We start from the raw sequence: 26,753 nt of genomic DNA on the forward strand, positions 1-26,753 counted from the left end.
CTGCAAAGTGCTTGCCCAGCATGCGTAAGACCCTAGTTTCAAGAGCATGTGCATACACACACACACACACACACACACACACACACACACACACACAGAGAGAGAGAAAGAGACAGAGAGAGGAGGAGGAAGAGGAAATGAGAGGTTTGTAGATTAGCATATCACAGTGTTGGACACAGCAAATCACCAAAAGTGAATTATCACTGTGGCTTGGAGATGAAATGGCTTGCCCAAGGTGACCGAGTTGGGAAATGGTGAAGTTGGGAAATGGTGGACCCAGGACTGCAATTCAGGACTGAAGAGCATCAATTAGATGCACATACGAGAAGCCGGGGAGGACACCGAGTCTCCCTTCTCCATCTCACAGGTCCGTCCATTGAGGAAGTGTACAAAGGTCTGGGCACCTAGGAGGCTCTGTAAAAACCCTTGCTGAAGGCAAATAAAGGCCTGCTTCACCACGGTGGCAGGCTGGGTGACGGAAGGCAGGAGGCTGCTGGCTGTTGGTGAAACTGCGCAGTTTTCATGGATGGAAGAGAGGAAGAGTCCGTGAAGAATTCATAGTTCAGGGAAAGGAAGAGACTCAGAGCTAAGACCCCAGTCTCCTGATTCCAATCCCAAACCCAGCCTCCAGATAGTTAAAACTGCACCGTCAATTGAGGTCTTATGGACATTGTGCTAAAATCACTTTTTGTGTTTCATACGTCTCATTTTATCCTCACATTGATACAGGGACAAAGGGTTGAGGGACAAAGGGTCTGTTTTTTGATTCCTTAGACAGTAGAGGAAGGATGCTTGCCTGAGGCTCATGGGAAGGGTGAAACTTGTTCCCACATGCCCCTGAGGTTCATCTTTCCTTCCCCAAGGAGTCAGCCTGCTGAAGCGAGGGGGCTGCCCGGTGGAATTCCCCAAATCCTGCCTTGAAGAGCCTGCTCCCAGCTGGCAGGAGAGGAAGCTGAGTCAAGGGCACTACCAGGGAGGGGGATGAGCAGACAGAACCTACAGTGTGTGGAGGGGCTCCAGGCCGAGCTCGGGGAGGGGGGGGTGTCTCAGAAGCCCAAGAAAGGGGGATCTCAGGCAGTTTTCCAGTCCTCTACTGGACTGACCACTTAGGGCCTTCAGACCTAGGGCTAGGTGAGTCCCCCATCCCGGACAGCCTCCTTCCCTTTCCCACAAATTCTGCAGTTTGCAAAACTCAACCGCTCCCCTGAGTGCTTTGGTTTCCTGTGGGTCTGGGGTCCTGCCTGACTCGGCAATGTGGACTGTGGGTAGGGCAGAAAGGAGGGGGTGGTGTAAGCCCTTTCTTTGGGCTGCCCAACACACACACACACACACACACACACACACACACACACACACACACACACACTGAGTCAGCACCCGCCTGGAGGGGAGGGGCGGGACTACTGATTCAGTTTTACTGCCTCTTTAAAATCTCGGAAGAAAGGGCAGCATCAGCCAGACACTGCCATCCTCACCATGAGTCCCTGGCAGCCCCTGATCCTGGCACTCCTGGCTCTAGGCTGCAGCTCTGCTGCCCCTTACCAGCGCCAGCCTACTTTTGTGGTCTTCCCCAGAGACCTGAGGACCAGCAACCTCACCGACACACAGCTGGCACAGGTAGACGATGCCTCAGTGGAAAGTTGGGAAGGGCTGGCCAGGAAGATGTCCAGTGTCCCTGAGGAAGCATGGGGTTCGAAGATGCTCTCTGGATTTGCGTGGCAATGGGCATGTCTGGAGAAACAGAGGTGCCAGGGTTAGGCACTAGGGGTAGTGTGGATGCAGGCTCTGGGCAGTGGTGAAGATAACCGACAGATTCAAGTTTGCTAGGGCAATGGGATGGGGGTGGCTTTGGAGGGTTGTGGATTAGGCACAGGATGGACGTGAACCCTAGGGGAGCTGTGGGGTAGGCAAGGTTCAGATCATCTTAGATGGGCAGGAGCTGTGTGAGGACAGGGAAATTTTAGCTGTGTGAGAAGAAGCCCTGGTGTCCTGGTTTTCGAGTCCCTAAGCATATGGCCCAGAGGGCGAGGAAAGGGTGCCAGAACTCCGCTATGTCTCTGCCTCTCCGTCCACAGGAATACCTGTACCGCTATGGTTACAGTCGGGTAGCCGAGATGCAGGGAGAGAAGCTGAGCCTGCGGCCTGCTTTGCTGCTGCTTCAGAAGCAGCTGTCCCTGCCCCAGACTGGTGAACTAGACAGCAAGACACTGGAGGCCATTCGTGCACCACGCTGTGGTGTCCCAGACTTGGGCAAATTCCAAACCTTCGAGGGTGACCTCAAGTGGCACCACCATAACATCACATACTGGTGAGACGCTGGGCTAGACGCAGGTGGCTGGGGCAGGCTTGGAGGCCAGGCTGCACCCGCGCTTGACCGACAAGGTATCTTAGCCATGCAAGTTCTGAAAGCCTGGATGGAGCACTGGTGTGTGGCTGCTGCTCCGCCCCCACTCATTTGTGATCCCGGCACGCCCCCCACCCCCTACTGACTCGGGCTTTTTCACCTGTAGGATTCAAAACTACTCGGAAGACTTGCCGCGGGACGTGATCGATGACGCCTTCGCGCGCGCCTTCGCCGTGTGGAGCGCGGTGACACCGCTCACGTTCACCCGCGTGTACGGCCTCGAGGCAGACATTGTCATTCAGTTTGGCGTCGCGGGTGAGAACTCCGGGGCCGGGCCATGGGAGGGAGGACCACAGACAGAATAGAAGGGACAGCGGATCCGCTTTTCCGCCCGCCCTACAATCCCCAGTCACCGCACGCACAAATGGTGCCCTGCGGGATTGGAGCGGCAGCCGCCTCCTTGCAAGGCCTGGGGCGCTTGTTGAAGGGGGGGGCACAGCCTTCGGTCTCCTGCCACTAAAGAGAGCAGAGTCTATGCAACTGTCGTTGGTTGACTGCCTTCCTCCCCGTCTGCCTCTGCAGAGCACGGAGACGGGTATCCCTTTGACGGCAAGGACGGTCTTCTGGCACACGCCTTTCCCCCTGGCCAGGGCATCCAGGGAGATGCCCACTTCGACGATGAAGAGTTGTGGTCGCTGGGCAAGGGCGTCGGTGAGATCTTGAGCCTTCCTGCATCCCGCCGCCCCCCACCCCCTCTTTTCTTGTCGTGGGCCAGCCGTCCTGACCCTAGTCTCCTTACCACAGTGGTTCCCACCTACTTTGGAAACGCAAATGGTGCCCCGTGTCATTTTCCTTTCACCTTCGAGGGACGCTCCTACTTGGCCTGCACCACAGATGGCCGCACGGATGGCTTGCCTTGGTGTAGTACTACAGCCGACTATGACACCGACCGCAAGTTCGGTTTCTGCCCCAGTGAGAGTGAGTATGCACCGCGGGGTGGAGGGGAGGGGGCCACCTTTAAGGCCCAGAATCGTAGTTTCCAATCCCCCTCTGCCACTAGTGGTGTGACCAGGTGTCCCGTCCGCCCGTCCCGGTCCCCCCCTTCTCGGTCCAGTCTCCTCTGTGAAATGAGACGAGGTCTGGGCCCTGGTGGTCGTCGGGGCCACCCTTGGAGGTAACAACGCGGGTCTCCTCAGGACTCTACACGGAACACGGCAATGGGGACGGCAAACCCTGCGTGTTTCCGTTCATCTTTGAGGGCCGCTCCTACTCGGCCTGCACCACGGAGGGTCGCTCGGATGGTTACCGCTGGTGCGCCACCACGGCCAGCTACGACCAGGATAAGCTGTATGGCTTCTGCCCTACCCGAGGTACCTCTGCCCCGCCTACCAACTTCAGCCCGGCTCTGCCCTCCAAAAGGTGGCGTTTTCACCCATTCACCTCCTCTCTCCATTTACCATGCACCGCCTCCCTCCACATCTCCTCTCTGTGACTCCCAGTTGGGCAGCCTTTTTTGTTTGGCCTTGGGCCTCAGCCTTGGTCTCCTATGTTAGGCTCTGCCCATTAGTATTTCCAGGCTTCAGCGTGCTCCACAGCGCCCCCTAGGCTTCAAAAAATAGGCCATCGAGAGTCTTGAGTGCCCTTGAGAGTTTCGTCCACCCCTGGCACCATATTACATCCACCCACCTGGCTCACTTAAGACCCTTGGTCTCTCCAGCCGACGCGACTGTGGTTGGGGGCAACTCGGCCGGCGAGCTGTGCGTCTTCCCCTTCGTCTTCCTGGGCAAGGAGTACTCCACCTGTACCAGCGAGGGCCGCAACGACGGGCGCCTCTGGTGCGCTACCACCTCGAGCTTCGACACTGACAAGAAGTGGGGTTTCTGCCCAGACCAAGGTGGGCGGCGTTCCGAGGCTCCTAGCGTGGGTTCCGAGTCACCTCCTGGCAGTCGTGGGGGTGGAGCAGCCAGGGCTGCGGCCTTGGCCTGCCGTTTGCATCTTAGGCTCCTCCTCCTTTCCAGGGTACAGCCTGTTCCTGGTGGCAGCGCATGAGTTCGGCCATGCGCTGGGCTTAGATCATTCTACAGTGCCAGAAGCGCTCATGTACCCCATGTACCGCTTCCTTGAGGGCTCCCCTCTGCATGAAGACGACGTGAAAGGCATCCAGCATCTGTATGGTGAGGCTGGGGGACAGAGATGGAGGACCAGAGGGGAGGATGAGGTTCAACTGCAGGACCAGAGAAGAGGGGAGGGAAGAGAAGGAACCGCAGTATCCGTCTAGGACAGGGCCTGAGTGCCCAGTGGGTGCTTGGAGATGGCACTCTAGACCCGGGTTCAAAAGCCAGCCCAGGGCTGGGTGTGCCGCCTAGTGGTTATAGTAGGTACTGAGTGCTGCAGAGCAGGCATGATCTTGAGCAGGAGGGGCCAACCCAGCCACTTCATAGTGTGTCTGATCTCTCTTTAGGTCCTCCTATATAAAGTGGGTGTGTGATAAGGCTTTGATAGGGTTAACTGAAGAAGAATGATGCCTTGCCTTAGTAAGGGCCATTTGATTTTTTTGTTTTGTGTTGTTTTGGTTTTGGTCATCATTTACCCTAAAAAAATGAGGATACTTGCTGGGTGTGATGTTGCAAGCCTGTAATCCCAGCACCCAGGAGGTTGAGACAGGAGGGTTACCATGAGTTTGAGGCTAGCCTGAGATACATAGTAAGCTCCAGGCCAACCTGGGCTACTCAAGGCACTGACCCAAAGGAACTTCCAAAGATTAACTTATTTGTATTTGTGTGGGTGTTTTGCCTGCATGCATGTCTGTGTATGGTGTATGCACAATGCTAGCAGAGGCCAGAGAGGGTGTTGGATCCCTTGGAACAGAAGTTACAGATTCTTAGCTACCATGTGGGTGCTGGGAAAGGAGCCCAGGTCCTCCAGAAGGGCAACCAGTGGTCTTAGCCACTCAGCTGTCTCTTCAGCCCCAAAAGGACCTTCAAAGGCAGAGCAGGCCAAGTGTGCTTGCACATGCCTTTAATCCCAGCACTTTGGAGGCAGAGGCAGGCTGTTTTCTGTGTGTTGGAAACCAGCCAGGTCTATGTAGTGAGACTCTATCTTTTAAAAAGAAAAAAGAGCCGGGCGGTGGTGGCGCACGCCTTTAATCCCAGCACTTGGGAGGCAGAGCCAGGCGGATCTTTGTGAGTTCGAGGCCAACCTGGGCTACCAAGTGAGCTCCAGGAAAGGCGCAAAGCTACACAGAGAAACCCTGTCTCCAAAAAAAACCAAAAAAAAAAAAAAAAGGGGGGGGGAGGGTATTGAAGAGCTAATCTTTCGAGTTTATAATGCTCACAGCAGCACTGTTTGACGTTGTGGCCACTCAAAAGACTCTTGCCCCTCCTGACTTGGGGGAGGGAGGGAGATTCTGCCCGTGGTTCTGTTCTGACAACCCAGTCCTGACAACCCAGTCCGTATCTTCACAGAGCTCAGGAAGAGGCCTGCTTGTGGCCTCCAGCATCAAGGGAAGACATCGGTGCTGGGCTCAGGAGGAGGCTGGGGCTGCAGAGAAATGCTGACTAGCGTGTCTTACCTAGTGTCTTGTTTTAGGTCCCGGCCCTAAGCCTGACCCAAGGCCGCCAGCCCCCACCACAGCTGAACCACAGCCGACAGCTCCTCCCACTCTGTGCCCCACAGTACCTCCCACCGCCTACCCTACACACAGTCCCACGGTGGGCCCCACCGGCCCCCCTGCAGCTGGCCCTACAGACCCCCCTACTGCTGGCCCTACAGACCCCCCTACTGCTGGCCCTTCTGAGACCACGACAAAGTCTTTGAGGCCGGTAGACAATCCGTGCACTGTGGGTATTTTCGACGCTATTGCTGAGATCCAGGGCTCTTTGTATTTCTTCAAGGACGGGTGAGCAGGCGGGGTGTGTGGGTGGCAGAGAGGGGTTTGGGGAGGAACCTGCCTGCGTCTCCCACCCCTCTTCCTCCCCTGGCCAAGGCTGAGGGCCCTGCTGTCTCCTTTCTTTCAGTCGGTACTGGAAGTTCCTGAATCGCAGAGGAAGCCCACTGCAGGGCCCCTTTCTTATTGCCCGCACGTGGCCCGCTCTGCCTGCGAAGCTGGACTCAGCCTTTGAGGATCCGCTGTCCAAGAAGATTTTCTTCTTCTCTGGTTAGTTTGTGCATCCCTAGCCCGCCCATTCCTCAGTCCCCATCAGCTCAGGTTACACAGAGACCCAGGGTAAACCCTGAGACTGCCGCGCAAAGGGGGTGGGGTCCCCCTCCCGGCAGATGTGATTTGACATTTATGGGAAGGAGGCTAGTGAATTGCGCTTGTCCTGACCCTTGAGTGGCATCTGAGACTAGGCCCCTCTGGCTTCTCCCTCCTGGCATTCAAAGAGACCGTGCTCCCCCTTTGTGTCCCTTCTCTTCTGTAGGGCGCCAGGTGTGGGTGTACACAGGCGAGTCGGTGCTGGGCCCCAGGCGTCTGGAGAAGCTGGGTCTAGGCTCCGGGGTAACCCAGGTCACCGGACTCCTCCCGCGTCGCGGCGGCAAGGCTCTGCTGTTCAGCAGGGAGCGTGTGTGGAGGTGAGAGCAACCGCGGCCGCCGGTAGGGGGAGCCCTGGCGCCACTCACCCGCAGCCCGTGGGGGCGGGCGGGGCTCAGAGCTTGTCTGATTTCCTGCAGGTTCGACTTGAAGACGCAGAGGGTGGATCCCCAGAGTGTCACTCGCCTGGATAAGATGTTCCCTGGGGTGCCCTGGAACTCACACGACATCTTCCAGTACCAAGGTGAGATTTGCTGGTGCTGGCTGGGGAGGGTCCCGTCATGAGATGTCTCCCACACTTAGTGACTGGCCAGGTTCTCAGTCCTTGAAGACTGAGGGAAACGTTCACACAGTCAGATCTAGGTTCCAGACTGCTTGCATTTCTTTCTCTTTCGGGAACTCCAGCACAGAGCACAGTTCTCGGAAGGCTCGTTCCTTTATTACTTTATTACTAACGGAATAATAATCAGTAATCAGTGCAGGGCTGCACTGGGGATACACCGAGAGGCAAGAAAGTTCTGGCTGTCTTTGGGCAAGTCACTGCCTCTCTTGGGGCCTCAGTTTCCCCATCTGTAAAATAGAGATATTATCTAGAGTTGCATTATCTCCTCTTCAGTACTCACACTCCACTAGTTGGCAGTTTTAGACTGAGGCTAAAGCCCAAATCTATCATTTTCAGCCATCTCCTTTATACCCCTCCCTCCAACCATACCGATTGTCCAATAACCTTTAATATATTCTGCAAGAGTGAGGAGGGGTCAGGAGTGGAGGGCAGTGGTCCTGAGGGTGAGCTCAAGCCAGTGCTAAGGCGGAAGAAACTAACATGGCCTGACGCTGCCCTGTCTGTACTTCCAAGTTCTCACCTCCTCCCCATAGTCTCGGTGCTCCACCTAGGCTGCTGCTCGTCAAGGTCCTTCCGAGCTTAAGGCCTTTGGGCCGGCCGTTCCCCTCTTTGGGAGGCTCCCCACCCACACTGTCACCATGCTGCCCTCTCATCCTTCAGTGCTAAGGTCACCATTTCAGAGTCTCCGCCTGACCCTCGTTATGTATTCACTTTCTTTGATGTCTTCCTGTATCTTGAGATCATGTCTCTATTTCCCCACTGTATTCCTCAGGCCTCTCACAGTACTTGGCACACAGCTGTTACTCAGTAAATATTTGTTGAATGAATAATGAATGAATGAAAGAATGAATGAATGAGTTTGTCCAGTGAATGCTTGTTGGATGAATTGAACTGAGCATTAAAATACTACCCGTTCATTAATCTGCTGATTCATTCATAACCTGTATGTGCAACACCTACTATGCACCGGGCTTGCCACTACTTTGAGTATCAAGGTCTGTGCCCTCCAGCATCTCACAGGCAGGTAGAAGAACCGAAAGTGTCATGTAAAAAACACAGAAAGATACAGGAAGGCCAGGAGGGGTGTGTCTTAGTTAGGGTTCTATTGCTGTGAAGAGACACTATAACCATGGCAACTCTTAAAAAGGAAAACATTTAATTGGGACTGGCTTACAGTGCAGAGGCTGTTTAGTGCATTGTCGTCATGGTGGGAAGCATGGCAGCGTGCAGGCAGACGTGGTGCTGCAGAGGGAGCTGAGAGTCCTCCATCTGGATCCACAGGCAGCAGGAAGAGAGGGACACACACTGGGCCTGGCTTGAGCTTCTGAGACCTCGAAGCCCACCCCCAGCACACACTTCCCCCAACAAGGCCACACCTACTCCTAGGGCCCCTCCCTGTGAGCGTATGGGGACCATTTTCATTCGAACCGCCACAGGGTGGTTGTAAAAATCTTGTTCTGTGTCTGTAAGGGAGTACAGGCCTCAGTTTGTCTGTGTCTCCTTGTTCCCCACAGACAAAGCCTACTTCTGCCACGACCAGTTCTTCTGGCGTGTGAGTTTCCGAGAGGAGGTGAACCAAGTGGACCACGTGGGCTATGTGACCTACGACCTCCTGCATTGCCCCGAGAACTAGGGATCCTCCTCTTCGTCAGCAGTGCAGTGCGCGAGAGACCACCCAGAGGGAAAGCAGCCAGTTTGCGGGATACAGACTGGTGATGTCTTCTAGAGAATGGGAAGGCGTGGAGGCGGGCTGGGCCCTCTCTTCACACCTTCCTTTCTTGTTGGACTGTGTCTAATAAACATTGATTTCCTACCCTTGACCGGCTACTTTAATTAATGGGCTTCTCCTTAGCTGTGTGTGTGTCCATGTGTGTGCATGTGGAGGTCAGAAGAGAACTTCTTAGAGTCGGTTCTGTCCTGTTTTTCTGTGGGATCTGGGGGTTGAACTCAGCTTCCCAGGCTTTCGTGGCACGGACCGCATCTGCTGAGCTGCCTCGCTGACTCTAGCCACTTATTTATTATGGATGTGGTCACGTTCACAAGCATGTATTTAACTGATAGAATGCTTGCTCTGTGTCAGGCAGTGCTCCAAGCTCGACATAAATATTAAGGTATTCAGTTACCCCTCCTGGAAGGTATTATGTAACTATTTCTGGTTTACAGCTGAGGACACCACCAAGCTATTCATTCATCCATCAAACATTTATTGAGAGCATCCCTAGGGAGCCAGGCTCTGTACTGGGTGCTGGGCACAGAGGAATTCATTGGATATTGGTCCTTCCTTCAAGGATTGCTCAGTGATTCTCAGAGTCCTGGAAACCTGCTTGAACCAGACCCCAGACTCCACTCTTGAGAATCCAGCTCACTCACAGGGGAAACTGTGACTGGCAGCAACAACATCATTGAGCTTGAAGAGTGCAAAGCCTGTGTGCTAGAGAGGTGTGTGGGAGGGTCCTGGGTATTGTGGCTGAGCTAATGCCCTTCAGTCCAGGTATTGTGGCTGAGCTAATGCCCCTCAGCTGGAACTGACCCAGGAAGGATGACCGAGTGTCTTCCTGGGCAAGTGGGACAGTCTTTTGCTAAATTAATTAATTACTTTCTTTTAATCTAGTGTGTGTGTGTGTGTGTGTGTGTGTGTGTTCGTATGCATACATGTGTGCTGATGCCTCAGGAGGCCAGAGGAGGGCGTTGGATCCCCTAGAACTAAAAGGGTAGGCAGTAGAGTGCTGCCCCATGCCAGTGCCGGGAGGTGAACTCTGGCCCTCTGGGAGAGCAGCAAGTGCCCTTAACTCTGATCCACCTCTCCGGCCAACCATCCTGCCAAAGCATCAACCTGAAAACGGAACAGCGCACACACAAGGATGGTGGTCACAGAGTTCTAATAGAGAGAAAGTAGCAGTGAGGCTGTGAGTCCCCAAGGAGAGCCCAAGGGTGCGCGTGCCCTGTCAGCGGACGGCTAGAAAGAGGGGGAAGGGTGGGTGGTCAGGTGCAATCATGTTCTGGGGAGCTCGAGGAAGAGTTCAGAGAACGGCCCCCGCCCCAAGCCACCCCTCTGGGAGTGCTCCTCTCCCAGCAGGCCTGTTTTTAGCCTAGGAATGAGACACTCCTTTCTGCACACAAGCATTCCTTAGCACGCCTTGTTCAAACTCTCTCTCCACCCCGTCTCCCCTGGGACACTACCCTGACTCTCCCCTCCCCCAGGCCCACTCACAATAAAAGTTACCCGTGGGTGGGTCCTACTCTCGTCTCCACCTCCTTCTTCCCTTGCCCTCAACAACTATTCACCACAGGCTCCTCCCTCACAGTGCCACTGAGTCACCTGTGACCTCCCACGTCAGCACAGGGCACACTGCCTATCCTCCATCCACACATGTGATGTGACAGTCTGTCTTGCTCTCTCTCCAGAAGCGTTTTTCTCACGTTTAGTGTCAGGAACACGTCCCCTCCCGGCTCTTCTCTTCCCTCCCTGTAACCTCTCATGGTAGCATGCTCCAAGGCTCAGTTCTCAGCTTCTCCACTGTGATCTCACCAGCCGTCCAACTTGGAACAGCACATCTGTCCAAACCGACATCCCCAGCTGAACCTCTCCCCTGAGCCCTAGACTCAGGTTCCACTGCCTGCTCTTCGTGACCTAACAGGCTTTCCACCTCAGCAGACCCAACTTCTCCTCCTCCAGGTGCCTCCATCTTTGTGTGACTGTGGACGGACACATTCACACACAGAGAACGACGTTCATTCCACTGTGGCTCTGCAGCCAGCACTTCCACCACTAAGCCCTCCCTTTGCCCCCCCCCAACTATTTAGACAGTTCTGTAAGGTGTGTCGCGTCGTACCCTTTGAGTCTCTTGAATCCTTTTGGTCAATGTCTGCGAGATTTGTGCATATTTTGTAAATAGTAGATGGTCTAACTTTAGCACTATGTCCAATTCCATTGTGTAAATAAATGCCTGACAGTGATCTATTTTGCTATTGGTAGACATTTGGGTAGATTCAGGTCTGGGATCATTGTGAATAATACCGCTATGACCATTTTTGGAAGGATCTTGGTAGGAGAGTGGTTGGAAAGATAGTTCAGAGGTCAAAGTAGTCGGTTGTCTTGCAGAGGACCCAAGTTCAGTTCCCAATACCAACATCTGGTGCCTCACAACTGCCTGAGACTCCAGTTCCAGGGGATCCAACATCCTCTTCTGGCCTCCATGGGCACTGTACACACACGCATGTGCATACTCACCCCCCACCACACACTCATAAATAAAGAATAAAAGGAACACAAAAGTCTTTGGGAGCACATGGGTAGCCATTTTTTTCTTCCCACAAAGTGGAGTAAAACTTCTGGGCCAAAGGGCATGTCTATGCCCAGCCTTAAGAGACGTGAGCAAACAGCGCTCCAGAGTGGTTTTGACTGTTTCTACTCCCCTACAGTGCGGTTGCTATCCGATTCCATTGTCATATCCCATGCCATGTTCTGCTGACTACACTTCCACAGTGTGTCTGATGTCTGTGCCTTCTCTAGACTGCCCACCACCAGCTCTTCAGGAGGCTCCTGGTATCCACTCCTGACTTCTGCCCCAGTGTGTGTGTGTGTAGACACGCACATACACGTGTGTGGGTACAGGCAGAGGCCAGAGGTCAATTCTGGGTGTCAACTCAGGCACTTTTCATCTTGATTAAAAACATATTACATTTATTTACTTAGTGTCATGTGTGTGTCTAACAGCACTTGTGTGGAGGTCAGATGAGCACTTACAGGAGTGGGTTCTTTCCCTACTCTACATGGATCGGGGACCAAACTCATGTAGTCCGACTTGCCGGCAAGCGCCTTTACCTGACGAGCTGTCTTGCTACCCTCAGTCCCATCTTGTTTTTTGAGACAGGGTCTCCCTCTTTCTCTCTGAGGCCTGGCTGGGCTGGCTGCCACTGAGCCCCAGAGACCCTCATGTTTCTGCCTCGTCAGCCTGGTGATTACAGGCACTGTACCCCCGATGTACACCTAACTGACTGAGTCATCTTCCCATGCCTTTAGTCCGGCTGTCAGAGCCATTGATCTTGTTTAAATATACATTAGATCACACTGTCCTGCTGCACCAAACTTCCAGCGGCTTCCCTTTCGGATTAGAAAAGAATTCAGGCTCCTCCTCAAAAATTTTGTCTTCGGTTTCTATTGCTGTGATAGAGAACACTCTGACCAAAGCAAAGTAGGTTTTCGTTTTTTAAGTTTCAGCCTACATGTCCATTACAATCCATCACCGTGGAAAGTCAGGGCAGGAACCCGGAGGCAGGAGCTGAAGCAGAAGCCATGAGGAACACTGCTTACTGGCTCGCTCCTCGTGGCTTGCTCAGCCTGCTTTCTTACAGCACCCAGGACCACCGGCCCAGGGTGGCACTGTTCACAGCAATCATTAACCAAGGGAATGAGCCACGGGCTTGTCTACAGACCAGTCTGGTGGAGACATTTTCTCAGTCTAGGTCCCTCTTCTAAGATGACTAGCTTGTGCCAAATTGATATAAAACTAGCCCCACAGACTTGCTGCTTGCTCTCCTCCTCACCTCCTGTCAGTCATTCACTTTGATGCAGACACAGTGTCCATCTTGCTCTTTCTTGAACAGTCCAGGCCCCTTCTTGCCCCAGGGGCTTTTCATTTGCTACTCAAGAATGCCTAGTATAAGCCGGGCAGTGGTGGCACACGCCTTTAATCCCAGCACTCGGGAGGCAGAGCCAGGCGGATCTCTGTGAGTTCGAGGCCAGCCTGGACTACCAAGTGAGTTCCAGGAAAGGCACAAAGCTACACAGAGAAACCCTGTCTCAAAAAACAAAAACAAAAACAAAAACAAAAAAAGAATGCCTAGTATTAAACCCAGGGCCCTGTGCATGCTAGGCAGCATCCGCCCACCGAGTCACATCTCTAGACCTATGACTTGCTGCTGCTTCTTTCTGCCTGAGAATTCTTCCCCGAGATCTCTGCATTGCTGGTTCTCCTTATCAGTGAGGTCTCACTCGGGTCTGATGCTTTCTGGGAGTCCTTCTCAGATCACCCCGTTAGTTCTCCCCAACAATGGCCCTAATTTTCCTTCTTAAGGTATGGCACAGTCTCAGGTGATGATATCTCCCTATTTGCTCACACACTTTCTCTGATGCCCTCCTTAGAAGGTAAGCCTCAGGAAGTCAAGTAGACAGTTGATGCTCACTGCTCTATGGGCAGAGGTCCCATCGCCTAAAACAGGATCACCATCAACTTGTGCTGAGTGAACGAACCCCAGGTGTTCGGGAGACCCCAGCAGAGGTGGAGAAACCCTCCGTGAGAAGTGACTCACATCTGGGTGGGCTCCTCAGGTGCTTTTGGTGAAACTGACAGCCCAGGGTCTTAAGGAGAAGTGGCCAGACTGGGGAGGCTGGGCGCAGCGGGCACTAGGACCCTGCGCGGCGCGCGGCGGGCGGGGAAGCTCTTGGCGCTTCAGCAGCCCGGCTGCGGCCACTTGTGCGATCCCGTCGCCCCGCGCGCCATGAGCCGCAGGTTCACGGTCACCTCGCTGCCCCCCGCGGCGCCAGCTGTCGCCGCCGACCCTGAGTCTCGCCGGCATTCGGTCGCCGACCCCCGCCGGCTCCCAAGGGAAGACGTCAAAGGTAGAGGCCGCGGGGGGGCGGGGCTGCCGGGGGGCGGGGCGAGAGGGCGGGGCCACTGCAGGACGGGGCGGGGCCTGGGCTGGGCGAGGGGTGCTGCAGGGAGCGGGGAGGAGCGCGGATCAAGGACTTGGGGCGCCCCAGCGGGAAAGGCGAGGGGGCGGGGCCGGACCCTCGGGGGCCGGGCCACAGGGGAGCAAGTTGGGCCAGGAAGAGAGCTGGGGGTAGGGGCGAGAGAAAAAGGGGAGACCTGGAGGCGGAGGGGTTGGGTCTGGGTCTGAATGGGAGTAGGCCCGAGCACTGAGGAGGTGGGGGACACTGAGAAGAGGGAGTAGGAGGGAGAGAGAGAGCGGGGACTATGAGGTTAGGGGGCGGTCCAGAGCTGCGGGGAAGCGGGCCTATGTCGATTTGGGGGGGGCCAGCCAGAAAGGGTTTTGCCCGGAGGATGAGAGTGGGGCCAGGTTGGGTGGGTGGGGTCGCTGAGGCAAGAGCCACGTCAGCGGGTCCTTGATGCTCAGTGATTCTCCAGTCTTCTGCCTCTTTGTAGCGTCAGGAACGCCTGGGTATCCCCTAAAGGAGACGGCAGACAGGGAAGTTTGAATCCTGGACAGCTAGGTCCAGGAAGGACGCCAAAGGACCCAGTCTCAATGCTCCGGGACTCAGCTCTCTCTGAGGGAGGGCTCCTGCAGGGTTTGGAGGAGCTAGCTCAGCCGGAGTTGGGGGGCCCAGTGCAGTGTGGTCTTGTGATGGAAGTCACGCGCAGCTACAGTGGAGAGGGCGGAAGGATGCCTCTGGCCTTCCGAAACGAAGTGACATCCTGGTTGCAGACAGAATCTCCTCTGCAAGGGATGCTTGCATGGTCCTCCCTCTCCCTAACGCTGCGCCCCTCGTGTTTGGACGGAGAGGGGCGAATGGGCTTGGAGTGGTCCCAGGGCCCAGTGGAGAGAGCCTTCCCTGGACGCTAGGGGTCGCTCGTGAGCCGCGGGTGAGCCGGCCTTGCCTGGAGCTAACACAAGCTTGGTTCTTAGGGGGATCTTTCAGGAGGCTCCTCAAGGTATGGACAACTCCAGTCTGGACTCCCCCAGGTTCCACTCAGGTGACCCAGCCGCCTCGTGGATGTGGACACTCGGGTTTCTTCTCACTCTCCCTCTTTGCTGTAACTCCTCTTGTTTCTCATTTAAAAAAATGGCGTATCAAGCCTCTCAGAACCAACAAACCCAGCAGCGCTGAGTCTTGTCACCCTTTTCTCTTCTCATCAAATCCAATTGTTCCAGTTGGCCACTGACCTCCAAAACTGATCCTGAATCCTGTAGCATCTCTCCTCTGCCTGTCACCCTCCCTCTGATTCAAGACTGCAACCTTGCTCACATAGCCAGGACCACATCCTCCTCTCTGGTCTCCCCACCGCCAGCCCAGTCGAACCATCCCACACCTGAGATGCCCACCACTGTAGGATAAAGGCCAGACCCTTTCATCTGTCAGCCCCCTTCTTTCCTCATTTGCACCTCATTTGCATCTGGTTATGCGTCTTCCTTTCACTCCCCCCCCCCACGAGCTAGGAAAACTCCCACTCTTTGGGTAAGCTTTAGCTCACTTCACCTCTTCTGAAATCCTTTTCACTTTCCCTTGCTCCCAGGAAGACGTCGTCACTCCTCTTTGGCCTGCCCACTGGAGCCCATTCCCAGTGGATGCCGGTTGAAGCGTCAAAGACAGAGGTCATGTCTCTTTATCTTTGTGTTCTGAGTTCTAGACCCAGAGCCTGGCAGTGAGTGATCGGTGCTCATCAGATGAGGGCGTGTGGCTCTAGTCTCCTTCCTTTCCTCCCTCTTTTCTCCTCCTGTTCTTCAGACCTTGGCCTGGGAATAAGATGTCGGGGACTCGTGTCCCAAGGTGATTGCTCAGTCTTTCCACTCACTCTCCCTAACACCGGCACCATTGAAGTAAAACGTAGACTCAGAATTTGACTGTCCAACTGTCCGTGGTAAATGAATGTGAGTATGGACTGTGGTGTGCTTGTGGTTGAGGCTGTGTGTGCACCGATGACCTGTCAAGTACTCAGTGAGTTAGTGCTTATGCGTGTCTCTACACTGCCAGTGCGTGTACGATGGACGTGCTGGTGTATATATTTCTGTTTTTGTCTTTGGGGTGGGCACTCGTATCCATGAATTCACTCAAAGTTCCCCTTTGTCATGATTTGGGTGACTCTTTACCTCTCAAGCCCTCAGATGACCTCAAGTACCTCCTCCTTGAAGGTCACCAAGCAGGGAATTAGAGGATTGCTCCCGGGGGAATGTAACATCTGGTGTCTTTCCCACAGCTGCTCTCGTCTGCAGACAAGAGTCAGTCAGTGAGCTGCTCAGAGATGCTTTCCCCACCTCTTGTTCCCAGGCTCGAAGGGAGGGTGACGGCATGTGTAAGGTGGGAGAGGCTGTGGGCAGACTTTGACAAGCCACATATGTGTGGGCATCGTGCTTTACTGTGGCCCAGGCTATAGGGTTTGCCCCTTGGTGGGTTGCCTGCTCTATGATCTACGGGGATGAGAAGGAAGCGAGAAACTGAGCCTCGAATGTACCATTAACCCTGGACTGCAGCACACATGCCTCAGTTGCCTCTTTTGGTCCAGAGGAGGGAAGGTTGATGGTGTCTCCCTGGATAGAAGTAGACACATCCTTAAATCTCTGAGCCGAGACCACATCCTCTCACCCACATCCCATGCCTCAGCTTTTCAGGGGGAGGCTGGACAGTGGGAAGGTACCCTGGGGTTGGCCAGGCTCACAAAAATTGAGGCTTGCCTTCATGAAGGGATAATAAGATAACTTTTGCTAGGGGATGAAGCAAGACCATAAGATAGGCTAAACAGTCTCTGGCCCAAACTTGAACACACTGCTTTCCTTCCCTAGGCCTCAGTTTACCGATCTGTAGTATAAAGTAGGAAGGGTCCTTCCTGCCATAAAAAAAACTGAAGATGAGCTTGTGGCAATAATCTCACCTGTAATTCCAGGAGGCTGAGGCAGTCTAGTCTGGACCATGAAGAAAGATCCTTCTTCCAAAACAGACTCAGATCTCATGTTTCAGTCTCTCTGTAAATTGAGAAGAATGATGCTGGTGTGTGTGTATGGTGTATGTGTATGTATGTGTGTGTATGGTGTATGGTGTATGTGTGTGTATGTGGTGTATGTGTGTGTGTGTATGGTGTATGTGTGTGTGTATGGTGTATGTGTGTGTGTATGGTGTGTGTGTATGTGTGTGTATGTGTGTGTGCATGTGTGTATGTGTGTGTATGTGTGTGTGTGTATGTGTGTGTGTCCATGTGTGCATGAGCTATCCATTGGTTTCTCCACCTTCAATCAAGACTCAGAACCTTACTGCCCACCTCAGCCCAAGGTGAGCCCTAGGAATCTCCATGACAACAAACTGGTTATGAACAGGGCTGCAGTTGCCATGGTGACAGTCCTCTCTCTCTCTCTCTCTCTCTCTCTCTCTCTCTCTCTCTCTCTCTCCCTCTCCTTCCCTCCCTCCCCCTCCTTCCCTCTCCCTTTCTCATCCCCCTCTCTCCCCTCCCCTCTTCTCAATGAACCAGAGCTATCTGCAGGCCCCAGCTTTCCCGGCGGGGTGAGGCTAGGGTTGAGTTACATGAGAAGAGGTCCAGATTGGGAAATAGGGAAGACAGGCTGAGTCTGCAGGGGAATAGGGGGCTGTTGGGGTGCTGTTGCCTTGGTGACGGGGCTGCAGCCTGTTAATTAAGCCCCCGGTTGCCATGGAGACAGTGGTGGTTGACGTGCTCTGCGGCGAGCCCTATTTGTGTGGGGCGTGCTATGCCCTGGACTCATCAACTCAAAGCTAGGATTGGGGTCTGGAGGGCAGGGCATGCAGGTGGCAGGAGGGGGGAGGAGAGGCCTCGGGGTCTTAGCTCCATGGCAGGAGGTGGGTAGGTCATGGGGGTGATACTGTGGTAATCAGGATGGGTAGGGGCTGAGCCAAATAGGGGAAATACTGTGGGAAAAAAAGGTACAGTTGGGTGGAGAAGGCCTACCTAGAGTTTGAGATGCTGGATTCTAGTCTCCACTTGTAAATTCAGCCCACGAGGAAAATGCCTCCCATTCCATTTCCATTTCTAGACTCCAATTTCATCATAAGTGGTAAGTGGAAAAATAATTTATAAAGTCCTTTCTTGCACCTCAGTCCTCACGTGGTGGGAGGCAGCTTCACTGAGCTTCTCTCTGAGAAACACAAGGTGGGGGGTATGAATTTTAGAGACTCTGAGTTCAGAAATAGGACCCTGCTCCCTGTCTCTTAAGCAGCTCTGATGGGGGCTCTCCTCTACGCTCTCATCTTCCCAGGGCTCTGGTCCTCTGCATGGGGAGGGTATGCTGAGTGGACACTCTGGTTCCTGGGCTTCAGAGCTGAAGGCCATCTTTTATTGGCCAAGGCAAGGCTGGCCATGTAGGAGGTGCTTGCAGAGAGTTTTCTGAAAGCCTCACCAGGAAGTTGAGGAAGAGGGCCCAGCCTTCTGGAGTGGGTATCAGTTGAAGGGCTTGGGTTCTCCCTTTGGGACTCCACCCTTGCTCGGTCTGGACTCCCCAGGAAGGACGTTTTTTCCCCTCCCTCACTTTGCGGTGCCTTGTCTGGTTTGACGCTCATATGTAAACTAGGCTAGCCTCAAACTTGTCATGAGAACCCTGTCTCTGTCTCCTGATTGGTGTGCACCACTACAACCAGCCAGGTCACTTCCTCCCACCCCAAAATACTTTGTGGTGTTGGGGACTGAACTCAGGGCCTTATGCATGCTAGGCAAGCTCTCTCGAGCAGAGCAATATCCCAAGGCCTCCTCAGGAAGAGCTCCATGGCCTTAATCTAAGACCCACAGAAGACAGGGAGGAATCACTTTTTCACTACGTGGATGCAGATGCTGAAGTCCAGGAATAATATCCTATTTTGCAGCAGAGGATAGGACAGAATCAGTATTTCCCACACCCCAGGTGGCTCTCCAGGTTAGCTCTAGTGAGGATTGAGAGTGGGGTAGTCAGAAAGGACACCCACTCTGGCATTCACCTGTTTTCTGTGGTGATCTACATGTTCCTATAGACAGGTTACTTCCTGGATGATCAGAGATGCAATAGCACTAGGCCATGGATGAAGAAATGTGCCCCTAGGGGGACATTCCAGACTGGAGATCACTGGAAAACACCTCTGACAAACACACTTCATGTTTTACCCTTTTACACACCTCTACAGAGTAATATAATATAGACTGTAGTGTGCTGGTGTGCGTGTGCGTGTGCGTGTGCGTGTGCGTGTGCGTGTGCGTGTGTGTGTGTGTGTGTGTGTGTGTGTAACTGACTCTGGGACAGCCAAGGGTACCAAATACTCACACCTTCTTAAAAATATTATATTGTTATTGTATATGTGTGCAAAATGTGTCGGCAGAGAGCAACTTGCAAGAGTCAGTTCTCTACTTCAACCATTTGGGTTCCAAGCATTGAACTTGGGTTGTCAGACTTGGTTTTAAGTACCCTGAGCTATCACACCCACTCCCAAATGCTCACAATTTGTCTGAGTAGTTGACTCTCCACCCTAACGTATTATCTGAATGTCTACAAAACCAAGCCGTGGAAGCACCTTATTGGCGAGTCGCTCAGAAACATCTCTGAGTCCACTGTGGAAGACTCCACGGTGGACCTAGTCTGAAACCATTGACAAATTCCACAGAACCAGCAAGGCAGTCGGCTCTATCCAAGGTCCTGAAAATGCCTGCGTTGTAAGGTAGCTGCAGATACTGGAGACTTCCTGCTTCAGCCAAGAGGCCGCTCTAGCCCTGCATCTTTGAAACCTGGGCATGAAAGGAGGAAACTCATCCCAGACTCAACCCCTGTTAATTTTTCTTTTCTTTATTTTTTTTGATCAGAGAATCAGAGACAGCTGAGCAGTGTAGATATGATTGTATTCTTGTCTCTTTCATTGGAGGCAAGATCAATTTGAAAAGAGGTTCTATTGAAGAGTTGTAGTTTACTAAGTTGTAGTAAATGGAAATGGGTTCTAGACTGAATTCTGCCATTCATTGGCTTTGTGTTCATGGGCAGTCATTTTCTGTCTTGGGTGCTTAGTTTTTTCATCTATGAAATGAAAACTGTGCATTAGATAAGACCAACAGTTCTTCTGCCCTGGGATTTTGAGGACTCGAGTCAGGAACCAGGGTGACTGTGAAGCTATTTACTTTACATTGATAGTTTTAGACCTCCCAGGTTCAAAGGGTCCAAACCTCAGATGTTATTTTCTGCAGTGTCTCCATGATTGGCTCAAACCTGGACTCTAGGGTTGCTGAGGGTCCCAGGGTGATCAAGCTTCTGGGGGCAGGGCTGGAGGGGAGGAGGAGAACAGGAGAGCATGTCAGATCTGGAAAGCCTCAGAAAGCAATCCTGGATTAGGGGATTAGACACTCCCGCCCCAGGAGAAAATCTGGTCCCCAACCGGCAGGCGGCCTCATTCTCCCCTTCCCCCACCCCATTCCTGGCCAGCCCGGGGCCAGCATACCCTCCCTAGAGGCTGCACCATCTCGGGTGGAAAGGTGGTGTTCCGGACCTCACTGCTTCCTGCTCTTCATTGCATTTCATCTATAGGTCATTCCACGTCAGAAAGCCCCTGTCTGTGGTGTGAACTCCAGGGACTTGTCTTGGGGTAGGATGCTGAGACTCCAACCAGCCTGAGCACCACGAGAGAGTTCTCTACAACTCCTCTAGTGGCAGCCACTGGTTTAAAAACAGGATGGGCCAGACAGACCCATTGACCTGAGGCCCCTCGGGGCAGCATAGTGCCTCACTGATAGGGGCCTAGGCTCCATCTTCCTTCAGCTCCAACCTCTAGGACAGAGATCTGGAAACGGGTCTGGTTTTCCTTCCAGGTCTTGCATCACCAGTTTTGTAGACAGGTTCCCTGGGGCCCTTATATTGCAAAGCGCCCGCCCCTGCCGCCTCAGTTCCCCACATCTTCCCTCCAGGGGTCACCTCGGACCCCCAGTCAGGCAGTCGCTGCGGGGCCGCCTCCCCGCGGCCGCGACCTAGTTCCCTGCCGTTATTTTTAGGGCGCGGGATGGCACCTGCCCACGTGCCGGGCCCCGCCTGCGCCGGAGAGTGGGGGGGGGTTGCTTCTGCTCTAGGAAGCTAGGGACGCGTCCCCCGCAGCACCCCCTCCATCCTACCCGTGCAAGCCCCCAGTTTTCCTGCGAGGGGGCCATTGGAGCTCTCTGTCCTCCCCTCATCCCCTCTCCTCCCTCCCTCCGACTCCCCCCCCAAAAAACCCGCCAGTGGCTCACGCCTCCTGCATACGGGATGAGGTGAGCAGCGCCGCTGCTGAGAGGGGGCGCGCGCGGGTGTGAGCGTGTGTCCGTGTGCGAGTGTGTGTGCGCCGGGCGGGCGGGCACTGCAGCTTCTTCCTCCGTGGAGCGGAGAGCGAGCGAGAGAGCTCGAGCAAGCGATCGGCAAAGGCGGGCAGAGGGGCGCGGGTGAAGCGGCGCAGCCATCCCGGGGCCGGCGCCGCGCAGCCACCATGCTCAACAACCTGACGGACTGCGAGGACGGTGATGGGGGAGCCAACCCGGGTAAGCAGTGGTCCGGGGGCGGCGGGGGAGGGGGCGGCGAGGAGGAGGGCAGCTTCGGGGTGAGAGGCGGAGCGGGGGCCGCCTCCTATAGAGAAGAGCCAGGGACTGACCCAGGCTGCGGATGCGGGAGGCCGCGGGGAGGCTTGCTCCATTGGAATGCGCTAGGCGCTGTCCGAGGTTCTGGAATGCGCCGCGCTCCGAGGCAGATTGGGGACCCCGGGTTGGGATGATCCGCGGCCTGGGGCCAGACTTGGATTAGTTAAACATGAGAGACGTTGGAAGGGGATGGAATAGCTGGAACAGGGCTGACGTGCCGTTCGACGGGCAGGAGGGAGGCTCCTTTCCCCGAGAGGGGACCCGGGCGTCCTGGCGCAGAGCAGGGACCAGTGGCTTCTGGGGGCGCAGTCTGCTGCAGTCCCTCGCTCTGAGCTTCCAGCTGGAAGGTGGGGGGAGTGATGGCTCTGGTGTTTGGAGGCATATGATAGCTTCCGTCTGGGCAGCGGTGACCCCTTAAGGGGTACTTGGTGCAACCAGGACCCCCTCCCCCAAGGATCCCTGAAGTCCTTATCTCAACCTGAAGCTGCCTCCTCTGTGGATTTTCAGGTCTACTTTGCTGAATTTCCTCTCCCTCTCAGTTCTCAATGGGTTCCTATTCAGGACAGGAAGCAAGATCCTGTCTTCACCCTTTTCCCCTTCTCTTGGTACCCTGGGGCAGCAGTATGGTTTTTAGGGTGGGGCGGGGGGAAGTCTTTATAGTTAGCTCTCTTAGCTATCCTGGTGAGGCCTCAGAAACGGGGTCCCGGTGGCTGTATCCCCAGCGCCGTGGCGACACTGCGGACTCGCTGCGGTGGGTGCAGAGACTTGTCAGGAGCTGAGGGGCTCTGGAGCAAATCCTTGTGCTGTTCCGGTTCTCCGTCATCCTTCACTGCCGTTTTTCTGCTCCGAGGTCTCGAGGCCAGCCACCCCCTCGGGCTCCCAGGCCCCTCGCCGCCCCCAAGCGGTCTCAGCCATCCATCACTGCTGTCAGCCGCCCCCAGCCCCCACCCTTTAGCGGCGCTGCGTCCCCTGCGCACTAGCGCATCTCCAGTGCCTGCTGTCTGCACTCAGAGCTCTCAAACGCTCCTCTAGGCATTGCTTGACCCTCTGGGCTGCGACTCCCACAGACCTCCCCAGGAGAGGGCCCAAGGCCCCAAGAGCTGAAAGCATGATCTCGCAGACACTAGCAGGTTTGACTCCGAGGTCCTTGATTTTGGATCACAGTCAGGGCCAAGTGGAGGCGTGGGAAGGCTGGGGGCATCAGCATCCCTGGTCCTTTGTCCGAGACACCCCCTTCCCCTTCCCCCACGAGGCTGAGTCCTATACAGGGGACAGAACTACTGCTGGCCAGCTCATTCATCTCTCCAGTGACCCCGAGGTCACCTCATCAGGCACTGCTTCCTTGGCTGCAGGGGGAGGGGGTTGTAAAAGTCTAGTCTGCCGCAGCTCCAGGCATCTTGAAGCAGTGCTCCGGGAGCAAAGGAAAGGGATGTTACTTCCTCCCAGGATCCTCCTTAGATGCCTCCACTATGAGACATCCCTGCTCCCAGAATGGGTTCTGTAGATTCCTCATCACCCGCTTCTTCCACCGACCTTCACTGGACCTCTGTGTTTCTTTGGGGTCGCCAAAGGCCTAGTAAAGAGGCATATGTGTGCTAGAAGCAGAATTTTAACTAATAGTTCTTTCCAGTTCTCAGGACTCCCTGTTAATAGCAGGCCCATCTGGAGACTTTCTTTCTATATATAGAGTCCAGCGCTTGGAATTAAGAGTGACCAGAACCTGGGTCAAGCAGTCTGCATCTCAGAAGGGGAAGGTCTCCCCTGGACTCTTGGTGAAGGTGGTAGGAGGCACTAAAGACTTCCTGGGTTTGAGCAAAGAAGGACCAAGAGCCCCTGACTCTGAGTGTAGATTCCTGGAACTAGATGGAAGGATCTGGGTGTGTTGACCTCAGGGAGAGTATGAGGACTCCTCTGGGCCAAAGAAGATCCCAAGGATATTGTCCCTGGCATCCAGATCTCCTTTCCCTTTGGGGTCTGACGCCCCCTTTCCTTCCCCAAGCTGCCCTGGGGATTCCCTCCAGGTCCAGCCTCTGGCCCCGGGGGAGGCTCCTTTGCCTGCGCCTGTTTCCTCAGGGCGAGATCTGGCCTCCGCAGCTTAATTGAAAGCCGATTCAGGCTGAGAGCTCCCAGGGGGCGGGACGGGGGGCGGGGCGGGGCGGGGAGGGCTCAACCTGGGTCTGGCCTGCCTCTTGCGCGCCTCTAGGCGCTCCCCCATCACCTAAACTCCTGGCTCTAGGGAATCAGGACGAGTTTCCCCTCTGCTGCCTTGCTCCTTTGAGAATACAGACGCTCACTCCCCATCCCCCTTAACTAGGGAGCCCAGCGTTCCAGGCAGGGGACAAAATCAGCCCTTGGCTGATGAGACCGGGAGCCTGGCGTCTGGCCCAGGCAGCGGATGGAAAGGCGGGACCCAGGACGAGCCGACCAAGCTGCCCCCTCCCCTGTGCTCCTTTCCTGGCCGGGATCCGGCCTGTAGTCTGTAGTCTGGCTCTGCGCTGTGCGCGGCGGCGTTACATAAGCGGGTGCGGGCGCGTGGCCGGCTCCGCGCGCTGTGCTGTAGGTCCGCGCTGTCGCCATGGAGACCAGTGCCTGGCCTCCTAGTTCCGGGGTCTCTGGCCAGGATGTCCCCCTGCCAGCTGGTTAAGCGCCACTCACTGGGGCAAAGAAGGAAGGCTTGAGAGGGGGTGCGAAAGACAGGGGAGGGGCTCCCTCTGATGGTGCGTGCGGTTCGGGACATAAAAGAGGGTGCTTCTAAGAAAAAAACCCAGCTGTACAGACTGAGAAGCCCTTAAATCTTGCAGCTAAGGGAAGGGCGTGGGATAAAGAGCCCAGGCTGGATGGGTACCAGGTGTGCTAAGAACGGTAGTTGCAATAGTAGCAGTAGGTACACTTGTGTGGCCACCGTGGTGTGTGGTATTTCACTTGACCCCCTAACCCATCCTATGAGTTAGGCCAAGTTAGTATCCCTTTGCAACGGGAGAGTGACTTGCCCAGGCTGGAGACAGAACTGGGGGAGCTGGTACTGAAGCTTAGCTTTCCCAGCTCAGCCCTTCCCTGAAACACTAGAGATGTTTCTCTTACACCCCGTTAGCTTCTCTAGTCCTGACTCTCCTGTGGCAAGAGCAGACGGCGTCTGGTCAACATTTTAAAAGGAGACAAGATCTACCTTACTCTCATTTCTCCTGGTTTCTGGTCCCAGACAGATCTTTTTAGATTCTGGGGTCTGAGGGAAGTCTTGTAGAGTTTTCCTCCAAATACTTTTTCCTGAACATCTATTACGTGCTGGCTCTCATAGGGAGGATGGGCCTGCTATTCCCAGAAACTCACCCCAGTGAGAGGAGAGAATGACTGGTGGTCTGGTTAGGCAACCAGGCATTTCTGCCTCAGTGGGCAAGGGGGAGGTGGGTATTTTTTTGGAGCAGGTTGCTGTCTCCCCTGCCCAACTTTCAGACAAGTTGGGGTACATCATGCTCTTGAGAGGGGTCCCTGCCTGGGTAACTGAAGAAGGGTTCCAAGAGGCTGGGGGAAGGATGCAGATGTTAGATGGATGAGGACACCAAGAGAGGACAGCTTGGAGATTCAGGGTCCACGGGGCCTCAGCTTTATTTGGAACTTGGACAATGGTGATGCTCCCAAGAGCCCACGGAGGTGTCTGCTGCTGGGCCTTCAGCCCTGGGGCTGAAGGAGGTTGACGGCTGGAACTGTCGAATTATGTCCGTGGAAACCGTACATCTTTTGGGAAGGACCCTTCTTCATACCAACAGAGTCTCCTTGGCATTGCGCGATGACCCTTGGCCCTTCTGCAGCTTCTTTCCTGGGCATTGCTCCCTCCTTGTGCCCAGGCAGCTTCTGGATCCTCTGGTGGATCACCCTCAGCTAAATCCAGCCTCTTCCCTACCCCGAATTCCTCTCTTCCACACTTCCAGTTCATGAAGATATAGCATCATCCCGCCCATTGACCCTCGCCAGAAACCCCAGGCATCATCCTAGATTCTTCCCTCCCCCTCCCCAGACGTCAGGCACAGCAATGCCTCCATAACGCTCCATGCTTGAGTCTTTCCATTGCCCCATATTGCTGTGACCTAAGTCACTGCCAGCCCTCGCCTGGATTGTGGAAAGGCTCTAGCTGCCGTGGTTCTCACCCGAAGCCAGAAGGCTTGCTGCAATACTCAAGTCAGGTCATGACACTCTTGGGCCTGGAACTCAGTGACTGCCCATTGTCCTCTGGATGGGGTCCAAGTGCTTCAGGATGGCCTGCCACTTCTCTAAGGCCCACGCTACCTGGAGTCGTCTTCTCCCAAGCCACTGTTCATCCCTAAGCCCCAGTGTGCCCCTTCCTAAGACCCTGCCTAGATCATGCTTTGTTCAGCAGTAACTTGTTCTGTTGGCTGCCACATCTGGGACATCAAACACACTGTTCTGGGTTCTCTCTGCCTGGAACACCCTCCTGTCACCCTCCCAGTCTAGCCCTTACTCATCCTTCAGTTCTCAGCTGACGCGTCACTTCCTCTGGAAAGCCTTCTGTGACCTCTCAGGCTGGGCCGCGTGCCCTCCTGCATCCCTCATGTTTCTTTCACAGACTTTAGCAGTCCTGTTTACAGCTTCTCTCTTGGCTTTGGTTTGGGTCCCTAAGAGCAGGGACAGTGTCTTAGGCTGTTCGATTCCTCCTCTGACCACTCTGTCAGCACATGGTAGGAGGACAGAGAAGGGGAGAATATAGGGTGTCAGAAGGGTATCCTTGGGAATCCAGAGTTCTCTGCTGTCCTCCCTAGGGGAAAAAAATCACACACCATCCACATACTAAGATGGGTTCATTTATATCCAACGAAAGAACTCTGGAGACTCATGGGTGATGAGCTAGGACCCTCCCTCAAGAGCAAAGAAGGACACATATGTTCATCAGGCACTCAGAACAGCCAGCGGTAAATTGGGTTCTTTATCCATGCTGCCAACTAAAATCATGCAAGAAGGCAGCGCCAGCCCAATTTCTCCAGCATGTGACCCAAGGCTCCGGGCGGTGAAGTGGCCACATAGCTATACGCAGGATGGATAGGGGACACGTGATGAGTGTCACACCTGACTCCTCTTCTTCTCAGGTGATGGCAACCCCAAGGAAAGCAGTCCCTTCATCAACAGCACGGACACAGAGAAGGGAAAAGAGTACGATGGCAAGAACATGGCCCTGTTTGAGGTGGGCTGCTTAGGCTGCAGTTAGTCACGCTGGCT

At 54.6% G+C, this 26,753-nt stretch overlaps 2 protein-coding genes across 3 annotated transcripts in view; both read left to right on the forward strand.

The window, feature by feature from the left end:
• The first annotated feature begins 1,425 nt into the window (after window positions 1-1,425).
• Mmp9 (matrix metallopeptidase 9) lies at window positions 1,426-9,038 on the forward strand. Its single transcript, XM_028868478.2, has 13 exons — window positions 1,426-1,617; window positions 2,076-2,308; window positions 2,511-2,659; window positions 2,927-3,055; window positions 3,149-3,322; window positions 3,541-3,714; window positions 4,062-4,238; window positions 4,363-4,518; window positions 5,933-6,242; window positions 6,361-6,500; window positions 6,766-6,916; window positions 7,016-7,119; window positions 8,733-9,038. Exons 1-13 carry the CDS (start codon window positions 1,477-1,479, stop codon window positions 8,849-8,851), a joined length of 2,157 nt encoding a protein of 718 aa, XP_028724311.1. The 5' UTR covers window positions 1,426-1,476; the 3' UTR covers window positions 8,852-9,038.
• A 4,662-nt stretch (window positions 9,039-13,700) lies between these two features.
• Window positions 13,701-26,753, forward strand: part of Slc12a5 (solute carrier family 12 member 5) — a 39,521-nt gene continuing 26,468 nt past the window's right edge. Inside the window, exons 1-2 of one of the 2 annotated variants that reach the window (XM_028868480.2) lie at window positions 13,701-13,840; window positions 26,624-26,718. In XM_028868480.2, coding sequence (XP_028724313.1) covers window positions 13,720-13,840; window positions 26,624-26,718 — 216 coding nt within the window. In that variant the 5' untranslated portion in view covers window positions 13,701-13,719. Of the gene's footprint in view, window positions 13,841-20,977; window positions 21,432-26,623; window positions 26,719-26,753 lie in introns of those variants that run through there. The other variant, XM_028868481.2, reaches the window with a different exon arrangement.

The sequence above is a fragment of the Peromyscus leucopus genome, chromosome 4 (genome assembly GCF_004664715.2).
Source record: "Peromyscus leucopus breed LL Stock chromosome 4, UCI_PerLeu_2.1, whole genome shotgun sequence".
NCBI classification, from domain to species: domain Eukaryota; kingdom Metazoa; phylum Chordata; class Mammalia; order Rodentia; family Cricetidae; genus Peromyscus; species Peromyscus leucopus.